At 45.9% G+C, this 14,662-nt stretch overlaps 1 protein-coding gene across 1 annotated transcript in view; it reads right to left on the bottom strand.

Moving 5' to 3' along the window:
- Positions 1-14,662, bottom strand: part of hif1an (hypoxia inducible factor 1 subunit alpha inhibitor) — a 65,023-nt gene that overhangs the window by 19,714 nt on the left and 30,647 nt on the right. Inside the window, exons 3-4 of the mRNA XM_038783049.1 lie at positions 1,912-2,060; positions 488-633 (exon numbers count right to left, since the gene is read on the bottom strand). Of these exons, the coding sequence (XP_038638977.1) occupies positions 488-633; positions 1,912-2,060 (295 nt within the window). The remainder of the gene's footprint in view (positions 1-487; positions 634-1,911; positions 2,061-14,662) is intronic.

Here is a 14,662-nt window from a genome sequence, read left to right as displayed (position 1 = left end):
AAGACAATGCCTTTGGCCTCCCAATATTTAGGAGAGAATTTCTGCGCCTCCGCAGGACTGGACTTTGGTCAAGCGGCCAAGTAAGTTAGAGGTTGTTTTTTTAAATATAAATTTGAGTACCCAATTCCTTTTTTCCCAACTAAGGGGCAATTTAACTTGGCCAATCCACCTACCCTGCACATCTTTGGGTTGTGGCGGCGAAACCCACGCAGACACGGGGGGATGTGCAAACTCCACACGGACAGTGACCCAGAGCCGGGATCGAACCTGGGACCACGGCGCAGTGAGGCAGCAGGGTTAACCCACTGCACCACCGTGCTGCCCCTTCATTGCAATGTTAATGTAAGCCTACTTGTGACAACAATAAAGATTATTATTAATGGGTCCTTGAGGAGCAGTATTTAGATGAGAACAGCTTACTTTGGAAAATGAATGCCACTTTCAGGCGATTATTATAAGTCGGATTATTGATTAAAGGATGCCTTACCTGGCTCTGTCTGTCACACGGGTGATGAACTGGGTATGGATATAGACAATCAAACTGATCAGGTGGGAAGAGAATACAGCGTTTGTAACCATTAATTTGTGCAAAAAAGTTCTGCTGTTCATCATAGTGTGCCGGCGTGACATTTCCTAGAAAAAGAGAAAAGGCCATTTGAAGGTCAAGCCCATTTTCAATTGATCGATCCAGAAAAATCCTCCCCGCATAGTTGCCCCTTTGCAGCATCCAATTGATTCTTAAATAGTCTGAGTGTTTTCATCTCCATTACTCTACTTAGATGGCCATTCCATGGGTTGACCACAATGTACGAAGACCTTCCTAACATTATTGTACATCTACCTGCTTAACCCTGCATCCCCTTAATATAACCACATAATTTAGTTTGAAGTAAAATGCTGGATAATCTTTCCTATACAATTTATAATCTTACATATACAGCTACAAAGTAACTTCAGGCCTTCCTGCACAGAGCTCGAATGGTTCCTTTGAGGCTTGGGTGACCAGGAATAACACAGTATTGACCAGATGATTGTACAGTTTGCGCCCGAGTTCCTCGTGCATGTATTCTACTCTTGTTGACATATAGGATTCTAGGATATTCCAGCACAGGAGACCACTATTCAGCCCATCACCAGCTCTCCGAAAGAGCCAGCCACCTAATCACTTGCCCTAACTCCAAAACCTTTTGACTTTTTCTTCCAAATATTTATCCACTTGTCAGTAAAAAGTCAACATGGAACCCATCACGTTCTTATAGGGGAACCCATGTCCTAAAAGTCCTTGAGCTGGTTTAGCTCACCAGGCTAAATCGCTGGCTTTTAAAGCAGACCAAGCAGGCCAGCAGCACGATTCGATTCCCGTACCAGCCTCCCTGGACAGGCGCCGGAATGTGGCGACTAGGGGCTTTTCACAGTAACTTCATTGAAGCCGACTCGTGACAATAAGCGATTTTCATTGGCGACCTTACTTCTGGTTACCGACTCACTGACCGGTGGAAACAGTTTCTGCTTCTTGATCGTGATCAAAACCTCCCTCAAATATCTACGATTCTATGATCTTGGACTCACAAATATATTTTTTGTCTCCATTATCTATTGTGGGAATTCCACCCCACTGAATGGCAAGTATAACCTGCTGCTCCCTTTGGAATTTGGCATTCTTGGGTCTGTCCTGATGAATGCAAGGCAAAAAACTTTGACAGTATGTGTATTTTTTTCAAGAATATGCAAATAGAGAAATATTAACATTCGCACTGCTTCTAAATTGTTAAATTATTTAATTATTGGTAAGACTTCCATCAGGACAGCTGAAATGTCAATGAATCGGCTTGAAGATTTACTTTTAGAAATCTGAAAAGTGATAGGTTAAGAATACGAGGATGAAGGACCCTAGAAAGAGTGACTACGTACCTTCCATCCCTACCAGCAGTAGATTGGATGTGAGCTGTCCCCAGTTCCGCTTAGTCTGTTGCTTGTTAATCCAGTTCCAGTTAAAACCCAGGAAATCCATGACAATCTTCTTCCCTACTGTATCATTCAGTGTTTGTTGTAAGTAATACCTGCAATGAAAGGGCGAAGAAACAATTTATTGTAACGTAGGACCTGCTGCAAGAACTTTGAAAGAAAATTAAGACAAGGGGATAAATGCACATCAAATAATGGACAGCTGGAAAGAGTTGCATGCGGACTGTAATCTCTCCCTCGCTCACACCTGGGATGGAATTTTACATTGGTGGGAATTTACGATTCCTCTTGTGTAACTTTCTGGGTTGCTGTAGAGTAGAGGAGACACGAGTTCTGCTTCTCCACGAAACACCTTTATTTCTTTGATCCAACTTCACACACAGATCTCCAACAAATAATGTCACCTGTAACCTGTATCAGTGACTGCCACCGGATAATTGATATCAAATTAGTACTTAATTGGAAGGTCTGTTAACCCATTCCTAACACTGCTGAAATCAATGGACTTTTGAACGACTCTTTTGAAGGGCTGCATTTTACAGCCCTTTCCCCACCGCGACGGGGGTCCAAGATTCTATTTACTCTGCATCTCCCTCATGCACACAAGGCTTGACAGAGAATTTACAGCGCTGAAACAGGCCATTTGCCCCAAGCGGTCTATACTTTTTTTCCCCAATAAATTTAGAGTACCCAATTCATTTTGTTCCAATTAAGGGGAAATTTAGCGTGGCCAATTCACCTTGCCTGCACATCTTTGGGTTATGGGGGCGAAGCCCTCGCAAACACGGGGAGAATGTGTAAACTCCACACGGACAGTGACCCAGAGTCGGGATCGAACCTGGGACCTCGGCGCCGTGAGGCAGCAGAGCTAACCCACTGCGCCACCGGGCTGCCCTCCAATCGGTCTATACTGGTGATGATGCTCCAGATAAGCCTCCTCTCACCTTACTTTGTCCCCCATCGGCATAACCTTTCTCCCTCGTGAATTTACTTAGCTTCTCCTGAAAGATAGCGATGGTATTTACCTCAATTGCTACCGGGTAGCAGGTTCCACTTACTACAATAACAAGCCGAATTTAGAGAGCAACTTTAAAACCTGAAGGCGCTATATCGAGGAGCAAAATCAAACAAAATCTGCCAGTAATCAGTCTTGGGGTAAACATGTTTTCCCTAGTTCTTTATTAAATTTATAGTGACTATTTTGGACTCCCCAAGTAGTGAAAGATCATTTATATGTCTAACCTTTCAAATCCCTATGTAATTTAAAAGATTTTTATTTGGTCACCTCTCAAACTTCTTTTGTAAAGAAAAGAAAACTCCAACCTGTTTAATCTTTTCTTCCATTAACACTCCTTAATCCACTTCTTTGACAAGCATCTGTTCTAAAATCCCCTTACAAGACTCAGTGTCAAATTCTGTTTGCCAGTGCTCCTGTGAAGCGTCTTGTGGCATTTTGCTATATTTTGTTTTTTATTCGTTCATGGGGCGTGGCATTCGCAGGCTGGGCCAGCATTAATTGCCTGTCCCTAATTGCCCTTGAGGGAACACTTTAGAGTCAATCACATTGCTGTGGGTCTGGAGTCACATGTAGGCCAGACCGGGTAAGGACAGCAGATTTCCTTCCCTAAAGGACATTAGTGAACGAGCTCTTTTTTAAAAATGACAATTGACAATGGTTTCATGGTCTTCATTAGACTTTTAATATTTTATGTTTTATCGAGTTTAAATTCCATCACCTGCCGTGGTGGGATTCGAACCTGGGTCCTCAGGTCCTCACCCTGGGTCTCGGAATTACTAGTCCAGCGACAATACCACGATGCCACTGCCTCTCCTTTAAAAGGTGCCATTTACATATAACATACAGTACAGAAGGAAGGCATTGGGCCCATCGAGTCTGTACCGACCCACTTAAGCCCTCACTTCCACCCTATCCCCGTAGCCCAATAACCCCTCCTAACCTTTTTGGACACTAAGGGCAATTTAGCACGGCCAATTCACCTAACCTGCACGTCACTGCAAGTATTGCAGTGTGGTCTAATCAAGGTACGGTAAACGGCAGGCATTACACTGGTGGAGAAGGATAGGACCTGGAGAAAGATTTACCAATAACCACTTCTATATCTAGCAAAGTAGAACTTGTCCAGAACTGTAAGGAAGTTTGTTGAAGGCCCAGAATAAGCATTGTAATTACTGTGATGTACAGACCAGCAATATAGGGAAATTACTGCTGCCTTCTGTACCACGCACTAATGTGATACTTCTTCAGTATACAGTTAGACAGTGGTTAGCACTGCTGCCTCAGTGCCAGGTACGATTCCGACCTCGGATGACTGTGCGGAGCCTGCACGTTCTCCCCATGTCTGCATGGGTTTCCTCTGGGTGCTCCAGTTTCCTCCCACAGTCCAATGATATGCAGGTTAGGTGGATTGGTCGTGCTAAATTGCCCCTTAGTGTTCCAAGGTTACGTGGGGTCACTAGGTTATGGGGATAGGTAGGGTGATCTTTCAGAGGGCCAGTGCGGACTCGATGGGCCGAACAGCCGCCTTCTACACTGTGGGGATTCTATGATTCTAATTTTTCCACCATTTATATAAACTGAACTCCAACACCAAGTAGGTACCTCGATGGATGTGAAGTGCTTTGTGAGGCCCTGCGTTCATGAAAACTTTACGCTGGTCTCTTCTCCTTGCTCTTGATAAGTGTTCGATCTCAGTCTTTTATCAATCGAAACTGCAAACCTCAGATGGTGCCCGACTTCAGCTAAACCAAGCATTAAATCCCACAACTGGTGCCTCTTTCTACCTCTGCAATATTGCCCATCTTGGTCTCCACTTTCATCATCCCGAGCTTTCATTTTTTGGTAGGTCTTCCCAACAACAAACAACTCCCAAGCGTACACTCCAGTGCTGGGTATGGTGGTGCACCCGTCACTTTACTGAACACAATCCAGAGAACGCGAGTGCAAATCGCCGTTTGAGAACTGGTATTAAAACCCTGGACACAAAAATGTTGGTCATCAGTCTGGGAGACCAACCAGTGCACTAACGTGCTTTTAACGACCCATTTGTGACTCCAGTCCCAATACCAATGTGGTGCACTGTCAATTGCCCTCTGAAGTGGGCAACACTTCAAAGTTAGGGCAGGAAATAAATGTTGCTTTGCCAGTGACTCCCGCAACCTGAGAATGTGATGAGAAAGTAGATTACTCTCTTGATTAAAACACCAGCCCAAACTCTTCTATTGGAGAAATGAGCTTCAAGTGCCCCAAGGGCTCCTTCAAGCCAGGAATTGAACCTGGGACCCTGGCGCTGTGAAGCAACTGTGCTAACCGCTGTGCTACCGTGCTGCCCTCACCACCCCTACATTCTTGGGTAGTGGAGATCACTGGCAAGGCCGACATTTATTTCCCATCCTTACTTGTCTGACTGATTGGCTTCCTCGGCCAGTTCAGAGGGCGTTTAACAGTGCGCCAGACGAGTGAGGAGCTGGAATAACAACTGGGACACCAGAAGGACATTAGCGAGCCAGCTTTGCTGTCACTTTGATTGGCAACCTTTTTGTTTCCAGATTTTTAAAAGTGAATTTGTTTCTCAAACTGAAATTGTGGGACAAGCGCTCAGCGTCTCTGGATTAAGTCACGTGATCAGGCAGCCTTATTTTCAATTTGCTTTTAAAAAATCCCAAGAAGCTGATCTGCAGAAAGAGTTCCAACAGAAAGCCATCAACTAACCAGCTGCATGTTACTCAAACAGCCAATGTAAGAAACAGCGATACCTTGAAAGTGAGAGGTGCTGAGGACTTCCTCCAACCTTTTCCAACTTTGAGTTCACTTGAGAACTAACTTTCTGGAAGGTCGACTACAAGAAACCTTGCAGTTAAAAAAAAAAAAAATTTAGAGTACCCAATTCATTTTTTCCAATTAAGGGGCAGTTTACCGTGGCCAATCCACCCACCCTGCACATCTTTGTGTTGTGGGGCGAAACCCATGCAAACATGGGCAGAATTTTCAAACCCCACATAGACAGCGGCCCAGAGCCGGGTTTGAACCTGGGACCTTGGCGTCGTGAGACAGCAGTGCTAACCACTCTGCCACCGTGTGGCCCAGAAACCTCACAGTTTATATAAAGATATTTTACAAGATCTTTACTTCAACAAAAAACTTGAATTATCGAAGAAATTACAGATCTGCCATGAATAAGACTAAAATAACTACAAGTTATAATCAGATTGATTTACTTTCATCCACACCTAACCTTTGTGTGCGATAGTGTGTGTGAGATGGTGTATTGAAAAATCCAGTGTATGGCAACAATTAACCTTCGTTATTTTAAAACTCACTGAAAACTTGCTGCTGAAATTATTTAATTGGGATATCGCTCTGAGTGGAACAAAATACACACCCCTTATATACAAAGATATTGACCATAGGTAATAAAAGGGAACACACAAATCCTGTCCGCAACAAGTTATATAATCCGAACAAAGCTACCCCAGACATGTGTACAACATCTTCAAATAAATCTCTTGTTTACAGATCGCTCAGGGTTAGGGTAATGCCAGAGCAGTTAAAAAAACTAAACAAAGTAAACCAACATTTAGAACATACAGTGTGGAAGGAGGCCATTCGGCCCATCGAGTCTGCACCGACCCACTTAAGCCTTCAGACCTACCCTATCCCCGTAACCCAATAACGCCTCCTAATCCTTTTAGTCACTAAGGGCAATTGATCATGGCCAAGCCACCTAACCTGCACGTATTTGGACTGTGGGAGGAAACCCACGCAGACACGGGGAGAACGTGCAGACTCCGCACAGACAGTGGCCCAGCGGGGAATCGAACCTGGGACCCTGGCGCTGTGAAGCTGCAGTGCTAACCACTGTGCTACTAATTTATTCCGAGAAAATGTGCTGCTCTGAACAATAGGCGTATGCAGCGCAGAAACTGTTGAATCGACCCAACTAGTCTGCGTTGCCGTTTATTCTCCAGACAGGTCTACTCCCAGGGGCTGGTTTAGCACACTGGGCTAAATCGCTAGCTTTTAAAGCAGACCAAGCAGGCCAGCAGCACGGTTCGATTCCCGTACCAGCCTCCCCGGACAGGAGCCGGAATGTGGCGACTAGGGGCTTTTCACAGTAACTTCATTGAAGCCTACTCGTGACAATAAGCAATTTTCATTTCATTTCATCTACCTTGTCTCATATTTAATCATATCTTTTCAATACATCTTTACATTCGCTTTTCTCTCATATGCTTCTCTAGTTTCCTCTTGAGAGCCTCTAATCATTCGCCTCAAGCTCTTCCTGTGGTAGCTAGTTCCGTAATCCAACCACTGAGTAAATAGATTTCTCCTCACTATATTTATTACTCATGGACTTGTATTCATGACACTAGCTTTGGTTCCTCCCTATACGTGGAAACATTCTTTCCACATCTATCCTGTCCATTCATAATTTCAAAGATCTCGATCAGATCATCTTTCGGTCCTGTCATCTCGAAACCAAAAAAAAACCCACAACCCGTTTGTTCTTTTCCGATAGCTGTAGCCTCTCAGATCTGATCATTTCTGCACTTTTGACAGTGCTTCGATGTGCTTTTTATTATATGGAGGCTAGGATTGTGTACAGCACCAGGGTCCTGAGGCAGTTTAATATAGCTTCACTGCGTTTGAAACTGGAATAGAAAATGCTGTAACTACTCAGCAGGTCTGGCAGCATTCCAAGAGAGGGAAATAAAGTTAATGATTCAGATCAACAACCTGTCATCAGAACTGAGTAATTAACCCGAAATGTTAACTCTTGCTTTTCTCGCCACAGACGCCATCAGACCTGTCGAGCACGAGAGAATAGATGGCACGGTAGCACAGCGGTTAGCACTGCTGCCTCGCAGCACCAGGGAAGTGGGTTCAATTCCGGCCTTGGGTGACTCTGTGTGTGGAGTTTGCACTTTCTCCCCGTGTCTGCGTGGGTTTCCTCCGGGTGCTCCGCTTTCCTCCCACAGTCCCAAAGATGTACAGGTTAGGTGGATTGGCCATGCTAAAATTGCCCCTTAGCGTCCGAGGATGTGTAGGTTGGGTGGGGGCTCTGAGTGGGCCGGTCGGTGCACACTCGATGGGTTGAATAGCCTCCTTCTGCACTGTCGGGATTCTATGATAAGTATTTCCAACATTTTATGCTTTTCAGGTTTACAATATAATAATAATCTTTATTGCCACAAGTAGGCTTACATCGCAATGAAGATACTGTGAAAAGCCCCCAGTCGCCACACTCCGGCACCTGTTCGGGTACACAGAGGGAAAATTCAGAATGTTCAAATTACCTAACAAGCACGTCTTTCGGGGCTTGTGGGAGGAAACCGGAGCACCCGGAGGACAGGCCCAGAGAGAACAGTGACCCAGCTGGGAATGGAACCTGGGACCCTTGCGCTGTGAAGCCACAGTGCTAACCACTGTGCTACCCCGAATATCTGCAGTATTTTGCATTGTATTACTTTTGAATTGAAAAGTATGAATTTGAAACAAATCTCAATTTTGTTAACACCTTTATGCATTATTCTCAACTGGAATTCAGTTTGTCACTTTCTGTGGCAGGGTTTTTCAAAGCGTGGGCCGCGCGGGTGGGTGTTGGGAGGGTGGCGGAGTAATCGGCCGCAGCGTTCCCGCTCTGGCCCTCGATCGAGGGTGAAGAACCCAACGGCTGCTGCCAGCATTTTCATTGAGAATGGCGGCCACAACAATGGGACGGGATTGGCCAAGCCCAGTGGGCAGGGCCCGGAGTTAAGAGGATGACGGATAGGAAGGGTTGGTTGGGGGGGGGGGGGGTCGGCGGTATTGCTGTCTTTGGTTACACTGTTTATGGATTGATTGTGAATTTTTGTTTTTTTACCTGGAATGCACGTGCAGATATCTTAGTCTGTATATTGAGTGGGGTGCGTTTTTTTTTGACTGGGGGATTGTTATTGTATTTGTTTTTTCTTTAGTTTACTGATGAAAATGAGGAGAATAAAAAGATTCATTAAAAAAAAATGGTAGCCACTGCCGCCTTTAACATAAGAAAGAAATGACTCTCCTGGCCAGAAGGGGGAGTAGTGAGCAGGCCACGCTCCCTGCACTTGCACTTGACGACAAGCGCTCGGTATGTACGCGCTTTCGGCCCGAAATCAGAGGTGAGCTTCTTCCATTTCCTAGCTGCTGGCAAGCAAGGCAATAGGACTGAGAAGATCAATAATTTTCTTACAAGTTAAGAGCCAGTCAGAGAAATAAATGGTCAGTGAACTTACTGGCCAGGATCTTACATGTGAATCTGCTGCAGAGAGCTGCTCAGGAGCCCAGCACAGGACAGAGCAGTACTTGTTTTAAGCTCTGTACAGTCTCTGGTTAACAGAGAACAAACTCAACTCGGGAACAAAGCAGTATGAAGATGATTTCTTGAAGTATGGTTTTGTCAATTGTGCCAATGCAACTAAGGATGCAAAGCCATGTGTTACATGCAGGGAAGTATTGGCAAATGATAGAAGAGGTTTTAGATTTTGAAAGTGAAATGGTGGGTGATAAGTTCCCTTTAAGGTTGAGACCCCAGATCAGTTATTAACTTACAGCTGTCTCCAAATGAAAAGACTATGCTGCTGCTCCTGACCTCTGATAACACATTTAAAAAATGCCAAAAGCCCATGAGGCTGTAATAGCATCTCCCAGAACTATCCAGTGCTGAGTAAAACAAGCATTTTGTTGCTGTTGCCTTTCATGACAACCTATATGTGTCAGGTTGGATTTTCCGTTCTCACAAAGATGAAGATGGCACAAAGGAACTGGCTGAAGTCTGCACTTGATGTGTGCATTCCTCCCTCTTCCTGTGAACATGATTGGAGTGAGAATGTAAGGACCAACCAGGCTCTTTCACATTGAATGCAAGTGAACTTGTGTGTGTTGCAAAGGTCAGTGAAGGTTGGCCGGTGTGTGTCGCGACGGTCGTCTGGCGTGGGTCCCAAATGTTGGCTGGTTGGCAAAAGTGGGTCTCAGGAAAAAAAGTTTGAAAAACATTGTTCTATGGCATTTATTAAATCTGTATTAAAGCCACTTCGCTGCCAAATCTACAAGTTTTCTATGTTTTCTTGAACTATGCTGCATTCTTCCTCAACATTAGCTATATTTTCTGTCAATTTGTTCTTAAGCCCAAATGTAAATTATGGGACCATTTCTCAAGAGAGTCCTTAGAACTGGACGGCATGAAGGGGCATCGCAGGTAAGCACGATCCCATCACAAGCACGCACATTTTCAGAAAAGGCCTTCAGATAGTAGTGATTAGGGTCTGGAACCCTCACTGACTTCTGCCTCCCTTCCCTGATCTTTTGGAGGGACACAGGTCAATCGCAGCAACCTCCGTGACTACAGGAAGCCATAAGCCCTTTTTACTCACTTAACAATGTGTTTCCAATGTTGTTTGATAAAAAGCAACTTGAACAATAGGGCTACCATTTCACTTCGAAGAAGATAGCGTGTGCACATAATGGAACATTATCCAGATTCAGTCTGCTTTAGGTAGCACAGTGGTTAGCACCGTTGCTTCACAGTTCAGGGTTCCAGGTTTGATTCCCGGCTTGGGTCACTGTCTGCACAAATCCCCGTGTCTGTGTGGGTTTCCTCCCACAGTCCAAAGAAATGCAGGTTAGGTGGATTGGCCATGCTAAATGCCTTTAATGTCCAAAAAAGGTTAGGTGGGGTTACTGGTTTACGGGGATAGGGTGGAGGCATGGCCTTAAGTACTCTTTCCAAGGGCCGGTGCAGACTCGATGGGCCAAATGGCCTTCTTCTGCACTCTTAATTCTATGATTCTATGCTTCACACCAAGGAGTTTCCACACTTTCCCATACCGGCCTCCCCGAACAGGCGCCGGAATGTGGCGACTAGGGGCTTTTCACAGTAACTTCAGTTGAAGCCTACTCGTGACAATATTTTTTTTTTTTTACTCGTGACATAGAACATAGAACAGTACAGCACAGAACAGGCCCTTCGGCCCTCGATGTTGTGCCGAGCCATGATCACCCTACCCAAACCCACGTATCCACCCTATACCCGTAACCCAACAACCCCCCCCTTAACCTTACTTTTATTAGGACACTACAGGCAATTTAGCATGGCCAATCCACCTAACCCGCACATCTTTGGACTGTGGGAGGAAACCGGAGCACCCGGAGGAAACCCACGCACACAGGGGGAGGACGTGCAGACTCCACACAGACAGTGACCCAGCTGGGAATCATTTTTTTTTCCATTTTCATGGCTGGCTAGCATTACCGTGTCAACTCTGACATGAAGGAAACACGTGGGTAGCCAAATGCAGAAGAGAATGTTTCTTTTTGAGTGTGGTGATACGGTCCAGGGATGAGAGAGAACTGAAATCTCTTTTCCCTTCCCTTACTGTCTAATCAGCGGTTTTCAGAAATGAAGACGTGTGTGTTTCATAACCCGAGTATCAAAAACAGCAGCAAGTTTTTTGCGGATTTAAACAAAGAGGATTGCTTATTCACGTGTTCACCCCAAAGACTGAACACACACAAATACACTCTCTTGAAAAATACAGTCAATGAGAATAGTGCACTTTTCTAAATTATAAACAAACGGGCGACATGGTAGCACAGTGGTTAGCACTGCTGCTTCACAGCGCCAGGGACCCGGATTCGATTCCCGGCTTGGGTCTGTGCAGAGTCTGCACGTTCTCCCAGTGTCTGCGTGGGTTTCCTCCGGGTGTTCCAGTTTCCTCCACAGTCCAAAGATGTGCAGGTTAGGAGGATTTGCCACACTAAATTGCCCCATAGTGTCCAAACGTTAAGTGGGGTTGCTGGGTTGGGGTGGAGGTGTGGGCTTGGATTGGGTGCAGGTTACGGGGATAGGGCAGGGGATTGGGCCTAGACAGAGTGCTCTTTTGGAGGGTCATTGCAGACTCGATGGGGCTGAATGGCCGCCTTCTGCACTTTAGGGATGCTATTCTATTTTGGCGTCTGTGCGTGGGTGAGTGGTTAACCACAGAATTGGACAGGAGGTTCTTCCCTAGCTTTCAATTGGTTCAGGTGGAAAGCTGAAATGACAGTCTTGACAGTGTTTATTCAGTCTTCATTTTCGGAAGTTGGTTTGCTAGCAGGGAAGCAGCAAGCTTAACGTGGTCCTCCTGTTAAAAGTTACTTTTCCAACAATAAACCTGGGAACTAATGCTGTCAAGGTGGTGACTGAAAGCCAGCCAAGGGGCTCCCAGCTCAAGCAGTAAGAGCCCACGGGAAGGTGAAAGACCCTGCTTTAATTCCAGGTCCAATGGTGTTGAGTGATAGAATGGCCTCAGATAGGGTTGATGGGTTTGAAAAACACAATGAAATTTGAACTCTAGGTGGTTAGTAAGGCACCACTGCAGTTTGACAGCGGACGAGGAGGGCTAAGCTCAGCTGTGATGCCTCAATTAGTCAAATAGTCTGATATTCTTTATCTGGGCTCAGAGCTGAGCTTTGAGGAATGGATCAGAAAACCTTCTGCTGCCCATGGGACACACTTCATGACGGGTTAAATATTTTGAGGAGAGGGGGGGAAATGTTAAAAAATAAACACATAGTACAGTAAGTATCCAACTATTTCTCAGAAGAAATTTTAAACCAAATCTCTCTCAAGTGGATGCAAAAGAGTGTATGGCGCTATTCGAAGCACAGCAGGGGTCATGACTAGAATTTACCCTTATCCAACATCACTAAACTGGTCATCCTCACTGCTTGCTCCTCTACAACATCTGCACTTTCAAAAAATATACATTTTATTCAAGGCATTTTCATATAAACAGACAAAAGCAGAACAGCCAAACAACATTATAAACCATCAACGCCCACTTACCCCCCCCCCCCCTCCCCCCCTCCCCTCCCCTAGATCAGTGCCCACACTGAGGCACCCTCCAGTCCCAAATGCTGCCTCCACTGCCCAAATACCCTTGAGGCCGCCACCGCCACTGGGCTCACAGAATATCTGGCGCTGACTGTAAGGCCCTCAAACTCGTTCTCCTACACGATGCCGCCTTCCATCCGATCCCACGCCGGCCCATCCCACCCCCTCAACCCATTTGCTAACCATGGCGATGTTCGCTGCCCAGTAGTAGTTCATCATGCTTGGCAGTGCCAGCCAACCCCCCCCCCCACTCCAGGACAACCCTCCTAACCCGTAGGGTCTTCCTCACCCACGCAAACCATAAAAGATGCTGCACTTTTACCTTAACCCTTATCATCGAATCCCAACAGTGCAGAAGACCGCCATTTGGCCCATCAAATCTGGACCGGCCCTCTGAAAGGGCACCTGACCTGGATCCACTTCTCTGCAATGCCCTCGTACATTGATCATGTCCAATCCACCTAACCTGCACATTTTTGGACTTGGGAGGAAACCGGAGCACCCGGAGGAAACCCACGCAGACATGGGGAGAAGGTGCAAACTCCACACAGTCACCCGAGGCCGGAATCGAACCTGGGTCCCTGGCGCTGTGAGGCAGCAGTGCTAACCACTGTGCCATCACCAGACAAGACCGCCGAAAGTGAAACAGTAATTTCCTTGTACTTTTTTCAATATCATTCACTGCTCACAATGTGGTTGCCTCTTCATAACGCAGACTCGGGAACCGCTTTGCCGAACATCTCTATTCAGTCCTCAATCATGACCCCAAGCTTCCAGTTGCCTGCCATTTTAATTCTCCACCTTGTTCCCACTCTCTGACCTTTCTGTCCTCAGTCTCCTGCTATGTTCCAATGAAGATCAAACCAAGCTCGAGGAACAGCGCGCCATCTTTCGAATGGCCACTTTACAGCCATCTGAATTCAACATTGAGTTCAACAATGCTCAATCTTAACCCAGGCCCCTCTATCATTTCCCTTCTCTTTGCTGGTTTATATTTTTCTCTCATTCTCCTTTACTTTACCACAGCAGCTGTTCATGATTTTCCGCTCTGGTCAAATGTTTTGTTTCTTTGCTTGTCCCATTACCGTGGCCATGCGTCATGAACTCTTTTTAATAATAATAATCATTATTAGTGTCACAAGTAGGCTTACATTAACACTGCAATGAAGTTACTGTGAAAATCCCCTCGTCGCCACATTCCAGTGCGTGTTCGGGTACACAGAGGGAGAATTCAGAATGTCCAATTCACCTAACAAGCACGTCCTTTGGGACTTTTTTTATAGATAGAATATAGAACAGTACAGCACAGAACAGGCCCTTCGGCCCTCGATGTTGTGCCGAGCAATGATCACCCTACTTAAACCCACGTAACCTGTATACCCGTAACCCAACAATCCTCCCCATTAACCTTACACTACGGGCAATTTAGCACGGCCAATCCACCTAACCCGCACATCTTTGGACTGTGGGAGAAAACTGGAGCACCCGGAGGAAACCCACGCAGACACAGGCAGAACGTGCAGACTGGACAGCACGGTAGCACAAGTAGCTAGCACTGTGGCTTCACAGCGCCAGGGTCCCAGGTTCGATTCCCTGCTGGGTCACTGTCTGTGATGAGTCTGCACGTTCTCCCTGTGTCTGCGTGGGTTTCCTCCGGGTGCTCCGGTTTCCTCCCACAGTCCAAAGACATGCAGGTTAGGTGGATTGGCCATGGTAAATTGCCTTTAGTGACCAAACAAGTTAGGTGGGTTACGGGGATAGGGTGGAAGTGATGGCTTAAGTGG

This window comes from Scyliorhinus canicula, chromosome 22, assembly GCF_902713615.1.
Source record: "Scyliorhinus canicula chromosome 22, sScyCan1.1, whole genome shotgun sequence".
NCBI lineage: Eukaryota > Metazoa > Chordata > Chondrichthyes > Carcharhiniformes > Scyliorhinidae > Scyliorhinus > Scyliorhinus canicula.
Note: the sequence above shows the minus strand (reverse complement) of the source record. Positions and strands in the feature narration are given on the sequence as shown.